General features: G+C 41.5%; 1 protein-coding gene across 1 annotated transcript in view; it reads left to right on the top strand.

Annotated features, from left to right (window-relative positions):
• ARL8B (ADP ribosylation factor like GTPase 8B) overlaps window positions 1–7,733 on the top strand; it is a 30,668-nt gene extending 22,935 nt beyond the window's left edge. The window contains exons 4-7 of the mRNA XM_063121545.1: window positions 1,182–1,275; window positions 2,910–2,977; window positions 3,237–3,307; window positions 5,418–7,733. Coding sequence (XP_062977615.1) covers window positions 1,182–1,275; window positions 2,910–2,977; window positions 3,237–3,307; window positions 5,418–5,467 — 283 coding nt within the window. The 3' untranslated portion in view covers window positions 5,468–7,733. The remainder of the gene's footprint in view (window positions 1–1,181; window positions 1,276–2,909; window positions 2,978–3,236; window positions 3,308–5,417) is intronic.
• Window positions 7,734–12,964: the final 5,231 nt, after the last annotated feature.

The following is a 12,964-nucleotide window of genomic DNA, read 5'->3' as shown; positions in this document are numbered from 1 at the left end:
AAAAAAAAAAAAGACATGACACACAAGGAAAAGTGGATGGGGAGGGAAGAGGGAGAAAATAAAAAGAAATTTAGGAGACTGTTTGGGCTGGTGGGAAGGCCCTGCTCCGTCCTCTCATCTCCCAATGGAGGGGCAAACCAACAGCTTCTTCTTCCCCACAAGGTGAAGATGTTATCCCTGTGGGGGGGGGGGGTGTCCAACTGAAGCAGGCTCTGATGGTCCCTTCCTGCTCCAGTCTCCCTCGCATCTTCTTCCCCACAGGGTGAAGATGGCAGTTATCCCTGGGGGGGGGGGGGCAACTGAAGCAGGCTCTGATGGTCCCTGCCTGCTCCAGTCTCCCTCGCATCTTCTTCCCCACAGGGTGAAGATGGCAGTTAGCCCTGGGGGGGGGGGGGGATTTGTTCTCATCACACTAAACCGCGGATAACATGATGTCCAAATCAGATCAATGTGTGTTAAAACTATGGCTTTGTATGTTGCATTGTTGCACAGTATTGTTGCGTGAGGATGGAATTTGATATCCCAAAAATCACTGCTGCTGTTTAAAATGAAGAGTTACTAGATCTTGTGGTTACCAATGAAAGCTTAGAAACTATATTTTATTATGTAGTTTGCATGCTTTTCAACCCAAACTAGGCCTGTGAGGCATCCTACAACTTAGAAAGATAAACCACTGAAGCAACACATCACCCACACAGGCATAAGTGTATCCTTAATATGCAGTACAGAGAAATATCTAGTGAAGGCTCTGATCCCAAAGGGCTTGGCAAGGATATCTTACACAGTTCCTTACTTCCACTTGGCTGTTATTCAGTAACCTATTACAGGGATTTTCATCAGGATTCTGACAAGCTACAACCGCTTGAAATGTTAGAATATATTATAATATATTTCCAGTGGACGCTGTACCATCAAGTCCTAATCTACTGACTTGCTTACCTCAGGGTTCTGACCAAGTCTTCTGGGGGTCATATTGCCCAGCTTTCAATCACGGAGGTTTATATAGCCATTAAGAGTTAATAATATGAAAGATATGAGGAACTTTATTAACTCTTTACTGCCAGAACCTGTAGTCGTTTGGTGGGGTTTTGCTCATTTCTTCATTAACTTGGTTTGGACGGGGTTGTATTCCAATATAGTTTATATCCACCTGGTTAAGTCAAACTAATTCATTTTAATAGGTATATGGTAGATGCAGCGGATCGTGAAAAAATAGAAGCTTCTAGAAATGAACTGCACAATCTACTAGACAAACCACAGCTACAAGGAATTCCTGTGAGTAGTGAACATCTGGTTCTGCTTCCTTGACCTACACCCCATACAAACTTGAGATTTGGCGACGGGGGTGGGGGTGGGGGAGAGAGGAGAAAATCTGTTTCAAAGAAACTTTAGCTTGCGGAGATACTAAGTCACACAGTGACTACGTTCAGAAAACACAATAGTCAACAGTGGGGTAATAATCAACTTCACAGTTGTTTATCTAGGGGGTACTCCCCACACGATATGATAATAATCAACTGTGGTGTGGATTAGGAGCAGCGTTAAGTAGACTATTAATCCATGCTGAGTTGACCCACTCATCCCCGCCTTCTCTCCCCCCTCAGTCCTCCCACTAGTATCCCATCAGCCATTGCTGCTGAAGATCTTTCTTGCCAGCTGGACTAGAGCAGCAGTCACTGCTTTGACCACTCTTGCCTTGAGACTCTGTGGCTGAGGCAATAACCAGTGATGCCCTCCACACAACACAATGACCAATGGCGTTCAAATAGCCAACTGCACAGTTATTTGCATTGGTTATTTCAGCCAAATAACCAACCGTTGGTTAAAAACTCCCTCCATACAAGATAACCATGGTGGGTTAAATAACCAGCCGACAACTATTTAAACCACCATTGGTCATCATGTTGTCTGAACTGAGTCAGGTTCTTCCGTAGCTCTATTTATTCCATATACTTAAGGATGTGTTTGTCATGCAAGTCTTTGTCATGTCCTTATACTAATACTAACTTGTCCTTTGTTCCACATAAAATGGTCCAGTTCACATGCAGTTGTTTTTTTTAAAACCCTGGGTTGTCACAAATGTGGCACTGTACTAGTGCACAGTGCCTGAACACTCCTGCTGCAAGTGGGAGCAGCTAAATAATCTAACTGGCTTGTTTCTCCCCTGACAAATCAGAATTCTGGGTTCGGACGCAATGCTAAACAATAACAGAAGTTTTCTCAAAACATAGATTGTTGTTTCCAAAAGTACAAGTTGCTAATGTGAGAAGTGGTTTAAAATAACCTTGATGCATAAATCATCAAGCAGACCATGAACAGTCTTTTTCGTAGAGACAATAGAAAGATTGCTTTTGACTATCATTATTAAAAAAGAAGTAGAAACTGCTAACTAAAGCCAATTATATCTGCCCTATGTACTTGGAATTACAGTACCTAATAGTCACCAAAAGACATTTAGAATGGCAGGAGCCCTCTACCTGTTTCTTGACCAGCAAGGTCTCTGCATGCAGCTGATGTACTGCATCTGACCAAGCTACTGGTGGCACGATAGCATGTGCTGGCCATGTGATAGTAAGGTCTGCCCTCCAGTCTGTGTCATCCGCACTGTTACTTGCTCATTGGTTAAGACAATGAAAGGTGAAACCATACAGAAGACACAGCAGGTATTCCGTGCATATGAATGAAGTGCAGTCTAGAGTGGCACTACCTCATACTTTGAACTTGTCAATGGTGCACTTTCTAAGAAAGGTTGGCCACCACTTTTTAGGTGAACTACATAGACAAAAGATATTAAAACACAACTACTTTATTTCCTCTCCACTCCGTTTTATGGGAAATGGGCCAGTGTAAGCTGCTGCCTTCATAGGAGAAAACAGGGTTCAAATAAATGCATTATTTTCTCTCTTCAGGTTCTAGTACTTGGAAACAAAAGAGACCTTGCTAATGCTTTGGATGAGAAGCAACTTATTGAAAAAATGTAAGTGATTCATTAAGTTTGTCTTAAGATGTTCTGTGCTGATTCTTTCCACTCAAAACCAAATTTTGTAAGGCAATACATGCTGTAGGACCAAGTCTCGTACTGTTAGGTGATGATCAGGAAAAGCAGAATGAGAGCTTTTAGTACAGTACCTTAGAAATAGTTCTGTGAATTATAATGTGAATTCCAGTACTTCCATATTAAATAGTGTGCTGCCAGGGATTTTTACCAACTTGCTTCTGTGCTGCTTCTCTTCCAGGAATCTGGCTGCTATTCAAGACAGAGAAATCTGCTGCTACTCCATTTCCTGCAAAGAAAAGGACAATATAGGTAATTACACTTCAGTAATGGTAGCTGCTTCTGGGGGTAGAAATAGGATTTATAGGGTTCTGCTTTCAAATATGCAAACTTCTTCTGAGTGCTTTCAGATACTTAGCAAGTTCTTGCCAATACATATCCTAGTGCTACAATATTTTTTTCCAGGTTTGTATATAACTTATAATTCATTGCATGTGTGACTACACAGAAAAACATACTGTCTCATACAAGTCATTTGGGGCATTTATTGTAAATCTTGGCTTGTATCCAACTGTGTCACACTGTAATAGAACTGATTCCCCCCATGTGTTCCCCCCCCCCAGAGGGTTGAGGGAGCCTCAGGAGTAGATTTGCAGGATCCAGAAGGGAGGAAAGAAAGAGGAAGTCTCATTGCATGAGAAGAAATTTGCTCACATAACATTGGATGAAAACCCATAACCTAGATTAATCTCTTCAAGTGAGATGTCATTCCTTGTATGAGTTCGTCTAGTCTTCCTTCTAGCCCACAGCAGTCTTTGTAGCAATACCAGTAATTATCATTGCCAGCTCTATAAATCTTGGCTGGTGGCGACTGTAAGTGGTATTGTTTGGCCATTTTGAAATAGTATTTTTCTTAGATACTTAATGGCGCATTGAGTTTTCTTTTCTTGAATGGAAGATATATCCCATTTGAAGATTCTATGGAAATTCCAGAGGGACGGGTTTATTTGCTTCCATGCATTCTGTGCTCCAAAGTATCTATATTTTGGAACAAATACCATTGAAATCAGTGGAACTTGCTTACAAGTAGGGCTTCAGTCTAGAAATATGCAGGATCCACATACGCTACAGAGCTGCATATGGTTTTTGTTATTGGAAGCTGTTTTTCTTGCATGAACAGTTTTTGATTAAGTGTCTTACATAATTTGGGAAACTTGTGTTGATGGTAAATGTCCTGAGAGAGCACAAGTTTTTGAATGCACATGAAGGAGCTTGTTAGATCAAGGGATGTGGGTCAAAGGCCCCCATGTGTAATTTCTTTTTAATCCTAACTGTCCCAGAGTAAAACCTACTGGTCTGGAGAATTTGAATTGGCACTTGCTGGTCTTAGCCCTGTTACTTGCCTTAGAACAGCTTTGCCATTTAATTTTTTAGTAAATCCCTTTTTCTTTCCTTTTCTTTTTAACAAGGCTAAGTAGTAATAGTTCAGAAACAAATAAATATGAAACAACTTGGGACCAGAATACCTGGGGGGTGGGGAATGCCTTCTCCCTTACCAACCTGCCCAGACACTGAGGTCATTAGAAGACTTGCTCCTGGTGGTCCCACATGGACTTGTGGCCTGATTGGAGTCCACTGGGAGAAGAGCTTTCACTGGGGTGGCCCATTTCCTATGAAATTTCCTGCTTTTGGAGGTCAAGTAGGTGCCAGTGTTGTGCTGCTTCCATCACCTCCTGAAAGCATGGTTATTTTAGGACCAGATGTGGTTTATCAAAACTCAAGTTTTATCAGAACTGTTTCTGTTTTTTGTTTTAAAAAATTAATGATTTTAACATGGTTATTTTTATTCTGCTGTTCACCATTCTGAAATATTTGGATATGGAGCAGTATACAAATGTTGTAAATAAATAAGTACTGAGTGAGCTAAAACATTCACATATCACTCAAATATCCAAAGAACATCTGCGAAGTTCCTTAGGGCTTTGCAAGCCTCAGAGGCATTTCCATTACTGGATCAGACTTCTACCTGCTGTCTTCCTGTGAACTATTTCCAGAATTTTTAAATATTTATTTATTTATTTATTGCATTTTTATACCGCCCAATAGCCGAAGCTCCCTGGCCGGTTCAAAAAATTTAGCCAGTGGAGGCTGGTGGCTCTGATGTAAGAGGGGCAGTGAATCCACTCTGGCTTTCAGTCAGAACTCTAAAGAAGCTATTACTTCTAGCTGAAACACGGAGCAGATTCACCACCCTACTGACATCGGAGTCACTAGCCACCACTGTTCTTACATGTATAGTCCGTAATCCAAACTACTTAACACTATGTACAAATATGCTCATCTCACACTTTTACGATGGATGCTCAACTGCAGGAAGCAGAATATCTTGAAGACAAATGATCCATGTTTTTCTTTTTTGTAGATATCACACTTCAGTGGCTTATTCAGCATTCGAAGTCTAGAAGAAGCTGAAATCTTACAGATAATCCCCCAGTTGGCCATAATCTCAATTGTCTACTCCCTCCATGATGAAATGTTTTCCAGGATAGTCCTCCTCTATCCAAGGAATTGCCTTTTTTTCACAGTTCATGCCTCCATGTGCACTGCTGAATGACTTATATTCCTACTTCTGTCAAAGAATCAGCTAAGAGTTATCATGAGTCGTGCAAATGTTTCTATTAAGTTCACCTAAACCGTGGCAGTGGGCGTGCCCTTCCCAAAAGCTACCATTAAATCAAAGTGTGTTTCTGCTCTGGTCTTCCTGAGCCAGGTTTTTATATTTGATTTTCAGCAAACTTATTTAATACTTGTATTTAGTGGCTTGCTGAAGATGCTGCCACAGGGCAGCATGAGGATTCTAGCACCACTTATTGTACTTATTAAGCTTTTCAAACACCGTTTAAATGGGATACTAACTTTTCTCTCAGATGCATGTGATGTGTATTGTAAAATGGTTTGCAATGGAAAGTACCAGGCACTAGATATTAAATCACTAAATTATCTTAAGTTCTCAAGTTTCATTCATCCCAATCAATGAGAAATGTCAAATTGTCAACTTTATTTTGTTTTTGTATCTGTTCAGGCCATTGCTAATAACTTTATATATGTTAAAATTCTTAAGAGGGATGCAGAATGATTACTTCAAAATCGAGCTTTCGAGAGTTTGTACACACACAAGCAGGTAAAACGTAAGAACCTCAGTCTAGACTAACAATCACGCCTTGCTCCTTGAAATGTTTTGCAAAGCCTGTATAGCTGCATGACACTTTGTTGTCACACTGACTCCCATCGCAAAAGAATCTTATCACTGTCTGGCTTGTTTTTTGTTAATGGAATAGTTGTGCACAGTTGCACTTGGTGCTAGGAAATACCTAGGCTATTGTGACAACTCTAGGTTTGCCTGCTTTCTCAGTGTGTAATCATGTGTAAAGTTCACAGGCTGTGAAATGTTAAATGGTGCTTTGACGCACAAGAGAATCAATGAATGGATCTTGTTCTGGTTAGCTTCTGCAGCATAGAGGCGTATGAACTATAAAATCTGTAACACTACTTCTGTAGCTTTACCTTCTTCGCAGTGTCAATATTTAAAGGGACAGACTTGTTAAGGCTAATTTTGTTCATACAGTAATGTTAATGTAGCCCACTGTATGCATACAAATATATGGTTACACCTCCTTTTGTTGCCCCTCTCTGTGTTGAAATTTTTAAGACAGCACCTGCATGTACTTAGATGCTACACTTTCAGAATCCTTGTTTGATACATATTTGGTACTTTCAGGGGCATATTTACACACATAAACATACATATGCCTGATCCAGTACAAAACAGTTTCTTGAAAAAGAGCATCTCATACCGGACCAAGCACTGCTAACAGCCACGGTATGGGTCCTCCATGTAGGGCAACTCTCCTGTTCTTTTAGAGGCATTCCTAGGTTACTTCAAAGCGTTTTCTGCTAAAAGTCCACAAACCATGCTTTTATAGTAGCACATGGCATGTTTGTAAAAGACTGCCACAGTGCTGTCAGATGGTTTAGGAAAAGTAAAATAAAATCATGCAGTGGCTGCAGACCGAGCCTAGTTGAGTGTTTTAAGGCATTGTATGTGCAATGTATGAACCTGTACCAAGTTACAGTAGCTTTGCCACAGCTTTTGGACCAAGTTAACTAACACAAATGTGCCCCAGGACAACCAGTTTTGATTTATACTGCCATGGCCTTACTGTTCCCATACAAATTACTGCACTATTGCACAGACACAAGTATTGCCTCCATTTACAAATTGAGCTTGCAATTTTAACTTTTGTATGCTTCAGTTAAATCCTGCATTGTTGGTGCTGTAGAGACAGTTAAATACCTTGCTACTGTAGTTGTAGTTCACAGTGGACTGCTACACTTGACTAGAGCAACTCTACTTGTGCCTAAAAACAAGGAAGCTGAACTAGAATGTGTCGACCTTTCCTGTAGGAACCAAATTACTGTTTAGATAACTGGCCTATTGATGAATTCAATGTGTGGGTTTTTATTTTTTTGGTGTATACTTCACTGCTTTCCGCATTTTGACATCCAAAAACTACTACCAACTTTTTAACCTGTGCATTAGTCTCGGCATGTGAACAACTTCTACATTTACCAAACTTTGTAAATATGTGAATTTTTTTTTATTTAGGTGGATTGCATTTTGTTGGTTTACTGCTGTTTAGCTTTATCCAATAAACTTGAGTTTTCAGGGTCATGTTGACATGTATGTAACTTGACTCTTCAAGGTCTGATCTGCGACTGAAATTTGGTAAGAATATGAATCTGCTCCAGGTCCCTTACTCAGATGCCAGCCTCCGCTTACTGGAACTGGCATAACTAGCCAAAGTCCTCAAAAGGCTACAGTGGAGACTGCATTTTGTGCACAGAATGCAATCTAAATCTTCAGTGGAATCCTATATGTGTCTTCTCAGGAAAAAGTTCCATTGAGTTCAATGGGTTTTATTCCCAGGTAACTGCATAGGATTGTGCGAAGTGTGTGAAGTACTATCCACTTTGTTCACTTAGGCTGAAATCCCATCTACACTTCCCTGAGGGCAAGCCCTATTGAACTCAATGGGACTTACTTCTGAGTTGCTATGTGTAGGATTGTAGTTAAAAGTTCTGCTTGTTCATATAGTAGAAACTTGCATTCTGTACCATCATCTCCCCAATAGGAAAGCCTTTCCTACAAGAAGTACTTCACCTAAGAATGCTGTAAAATAAGGTTGGGCAACCTGTACTCCTTGCCCTAATTTCAGACCTCTGGCAAGAGCAATCTGTCCCTTCTGCAATTTCCCACTGGGTGTCAGGGAGAAAGGGGTGGCCCTACCTGCTTCCGGCTTTACCTCAATGCTGGCATATGGCTTCTGACAGGTTACCCCTGAGGTTCTGCACTCCATGACAGAAAAAAGCTCTCCAGTAAAACCTCCACCAGTATTGATCAGTACACCATCAGCCTGGAACAAAGAGACTCCCCATACCTCAAGCTTGTGCACAGTTCCAGCTCACCAGAACAATTACATCCAATAGTTGTTACCTCTCCATTTTGATATTCAGGTAAATCTTAACTTCACAGACATTGATGCAGGAATTCTTGCTGAGCCCTAGTGCTGAATTAGGATTTTGACTGTCAGAGGTAGAAATGATCTTTTGGTCTACAGCATTGTTGCAGCAAAGATGGGTACAGATTGCTAATGGTGTACATAGCTTTCTAACTGTCTTAGTTGGACTGGGCTGTGGCGATAGGGGAAACTAGCATGCATTGATGAGGATCGACACAGGCAAAATTGGTAGCAGAAAGATGTGGTTAGTGGGTGACGTTTGGGGAAAAGGAATGGTTTGGTTTTAAGGTTAGTATTGTAAAACTTTGCTATCCATACAGCTACGTGCGCACTGATTTTAAGGTCAGCCCACGCACCATATGGCAATGTGTGTCATAAAGAGAGCCAGTGTGGGGTTGTGGCTAGTGTTGGAGTGGGAGTCGGGAGATCCGGGTTCTAATAAATAAACATAGGTGCCAAGCAAACCTCTCTAGGGAGCTCGTTCCACAACAATAAAGTCCATCCTCCTGGTAAATTCTTTTCAAAAACACATCTCATTTATTTGTTTTGTTACATAGTTGTGCACCTATGTATAAAAACAATGTCCAAGGCAGTTAACAACAATAAAATCCACAATAGAAAATAACCAATAACCAATCATGCCCATGGAGAGAGCAAGTGTGGTGTAGTGGTTAGAGTGTTGGACTGGGATTCAGGAGATCCAGGTTCTAGTCCCCACTTGTCCATGAAAACACACTGGATGACTTTGGACCTGTTACAGACTCTCAGCCGAACCTACCTCATATGGTTGATGTGAGGATAAAAATGGAGAAAAGGAGGATTATATATGCCGCTTTGGGTTCCTTGGAGGAAAAAAGGTGGGATATAAATGTATAATAAATAAAAATAAATAAATAAACTTGTGGCTTGCTTTTGTGCAGCAATGCAGCAAGTAGGGTGCTGGTGCTGGGAAAAGTGATTGCGGTGGGGGCGATATGGCATGCGATAGGTTACGCTCCCTCTCCATATCACAATCTCTAATTTACTTTGGAATTGGGAAAAGATATAAGATAAAATTTGATTGGGGCAGGTGGATGGGCAAGTCACACTAAAGTTGTCATAATGCAACTGAAATCGTTTCAGTTTTCTTCAAAACTACAAGTGGGTCTATGTTTGTTGAACAATGATTGTGGTCTATATATAACCGGGATTTGGGCTGCAGCAAAAGATGGCATTTCTCCTACCTATCTGCTTAACGTTGTGTAAACATAAGATTTCAAGCTTATTTAGATTCTTTTTGAAATATAATTATGGGCTTTGCAGACCGCTTTAGCCAAAGAAAACAAGTTTGCAGGAAATGAATCTGCTTTTGCAGCAGTATTCAAATATTTAGATTTGACCCACTTTTAATCTCAAACTGCCACAAGATTCCCACTTTATATACTGAGTTTATTATGTATGCTTGCCTTCCCACTTTCTTCTCTCTCTCATTGTCCTCTTAAAAACAAAAATCTGAAATGGTTGAGGGGCCCCCCTTGAGGTTGGGAAAAACTATAGGTCACAGCCCACCAGTTGTAGACCAATTTGTGATTAAATTATGAGACTATAAGTAGAATAAAGGAAAGGTTAAAGTAATCTTGCTATTGCAAAAGAGATTCCTTTTAGAAAATAAATTTTGTGGTGGAGAGCTTGCAATCAAATGCGAAACAGCAAAATCTAAATGCAAGTAGTCCAACCCTTGGTCTGATCCAGCGGCACATTACATTGCATTAGTAAAAGGATTTTTTGAAGTGGTTGCAAGAAAATCTCTTGAATTATCTGTTTGTTCTATGCTTTGGCTATTATTATTATTATTATTATTATTATTATTATTATTATTATTATTATTATTATTAACCAGAACCTTTGTGTGCAAACCTAAGGTTACCTTAGAATAAAAACAAGAAAAAGAAAACAATTCAATGCTTGCATGGGAATGGTGCTGAAAAATCATTCTGTTGACAAGAGCCAATGTGTCCTAAAGACTAGGTCAAGTTGTTGTAGGAGATCCAGTGTCCCTGTGCTGCTCAATGACTCATTAGCCTTGCAGTGTCTTTATAGCATTAACCATTAAAAAGAACCCTGGGAAGTACAACAGCTTGATGAAAATGTCAACCTAGTGTGTGGCCACTGTAAAGAAGGCAAACTCCATGTTAGGCATTATAGGAAAAGGAATTGAGAATAAAACAGCCAGTATCATACTGCCTTTATACAAATCCATGGTGTGACCACACTTAGAATACTGTGTACAGTTCTGGTCACCACACCTAAAAAAGGATATTAGAGAGCTGGAAATACTGCAGAAAAGGGCAACTAAAATGATGAAGGGGCTGGAGCATCTCCCCTACGAGGGAAGGTTACAACAGCTGGGATTATTTAGTTTGGAAAAAAAGGAGGCTAAGGGGAGACATGCTAGAGGTGTACAAAATTATACGTGGTGTGGAGAATGTGGATAGGGAGACATTTTTCTCCTTCTAAAAATACTTCAGCCCCGGGGTCATCCCATGAAGCTGATTGGTGGGAGATTCAGGACAAATAAAAGGAAGTACTTCTTCACTCAGCGCATAGTTAAATTATGGAATTCATTACCACAAGATGTAGTGATGGCCACCAGTTTGGATGGTTTTAAAAGGGGGTTGGATAAATTCCTGGAGGAGAAGGCTATCGATGGCTACTAGCCCTGATGGTTATGTGCTTACACCAATATTTGAGGCAGAAAGCCTGTGTGCACCAGTTGCTGGCGAACATGGATGGGAAGTTGCTGTTGCACTCATGTCCTGCTTTGTTGGTCCCTGGTCAACAGCTGGCTGGCACTGTGTGAAGAGAGTGCTGCACTAGATGGACCCTCAGTATGATCCAGCATGGCACTTATGTTCTTATCTTTTATTTTACTTGTGTGTTGTATATGGCTTTTGCTTGCTATGGCTGAACCCAAAAGCTGAATAATGACCCTATGTCATTATTCATGACCCTATGTCATTATTCATGACCCTATGTCATTAGCTCAGAGTTCGGTATTACAATGAAGGCCGGTTGTGATCATGAAAAGAGCCCTGCTGGGTCAAATCAAAGACCTATCTAGTCTAGAATTTTGTTTGCACACTGGCTAGCTAAATGCCCCAAAAGGAAGCCCACAAGCAAGACATGAGTGCAATACTCTGAGTAAGTGCAGGTTTATATTTTAAAGCATAAGAACGTAAGAGCCATGCTGGATCAGACCAAGGATCCATCCAGTCCAACTCTGTTCAGTGGTCAACCAGCTGTCGACCAGGGACCCACAAGCAGGACACAGGTACAACAGCACTCTACTGCTCATGTTCCCCAGTAACAATGGCCACCTGTTGGTTAGGAACCTACAAGCAGGTCACAGGTGTAACTGCACCCTTTTACCCATGACCCTCAGCAATTGGCGTGTATAGGCTTACTGCCTCAGATACTGGAGGTAGCACATAGCCATCAGGACTAGAAGCCATTAATAGCCTCTTCCAGTAATTTATCCAACCCCCTTTTGAAGCCTAGTAGCTTATAGAATTGTGCTCTGTGAATTATACTCGCAAAATTGAAATTTAGCATTTTTAAATAAGTATTTTTTTAAAAAATTAACTACTGTAAATAAACAAGCCATTATTATTAAGCCTCCAACACACATTAACGATAGGGGCGGCTGGCTTGACTGGTGAGGGCTTGCTATACGTCTATATCAATCTAATAGGTGGAAGGAATAAAAGGCATTTAGTTAGTCAGAGCTAAGTTGTTTTCAAATGTTTTCGTTTTTCGTTTTTTGTGTACATTCTCATTTCTCTCCGTCTCGCTCTCTGAACTGCATCACAAGCGCGACCCCTGCGGGGCGTAACGTAACTCAGAAAGAGTAGCCGCCGTTGCCTCAACTTGCAGATCAAGTAAGGAGGGCGCCCAAAGCCCACCCCTTCCCCCTGATTGGCTGCGCCTCAGCTGAGAAATCGCCGCGCGCCACGCCACCTCTTTCTCAGCGCAAGCCCCTCCCTGTCGTTCAAAATACGTCATCCTTGTCCGACCGCTCCTTGGACGGGCATCTATGAGGGGTGGAAAGGAGGCGACGGCAGCCTGGTGATGACGACTTCAAAGGCGGCTCCGAAGCGGCCAGCTTCGTCAAGGGTCACAATACTTCCTTTCCACTCCACACCCCCACCGCGCGCCTCTACATCCGTCATCCTTAAAGGAGACGCGTCATTGTTTTGACCGAGAAGGAGGAGGAATTCGAGAGGGCGGGACGAGTCGAGGGGTTTCGCCTTCAGCCCCCTCCTCCTCCTCCCTCCCGCTCTAGCAGGCGCGGAGCGTTCCGAGCGCGGCTTCCGCTTGAAGTATGCGCGTGGAAGGGGCGCGCGGCGGCGGC

This window comes from Elgaria multicarinata, chromosome 3 (genome assembly GCF_023053635.1).
Source record: "Elgaria multicarinata webbii isolate HBS135686 ecotype San Diego chromosome 3, rElgMul1.1.pri, whole genome shotgun sequence".
NCBI classification, from domain to species: Eukaryota; Metazoa; Chordata; class Lepidosauria; order Squamata; family Anguidae; genus Elgaria; species Elgaria multicarinata.
This window is presented reverse-complemented; position numbering and strand designations above follow the sequence as displayed.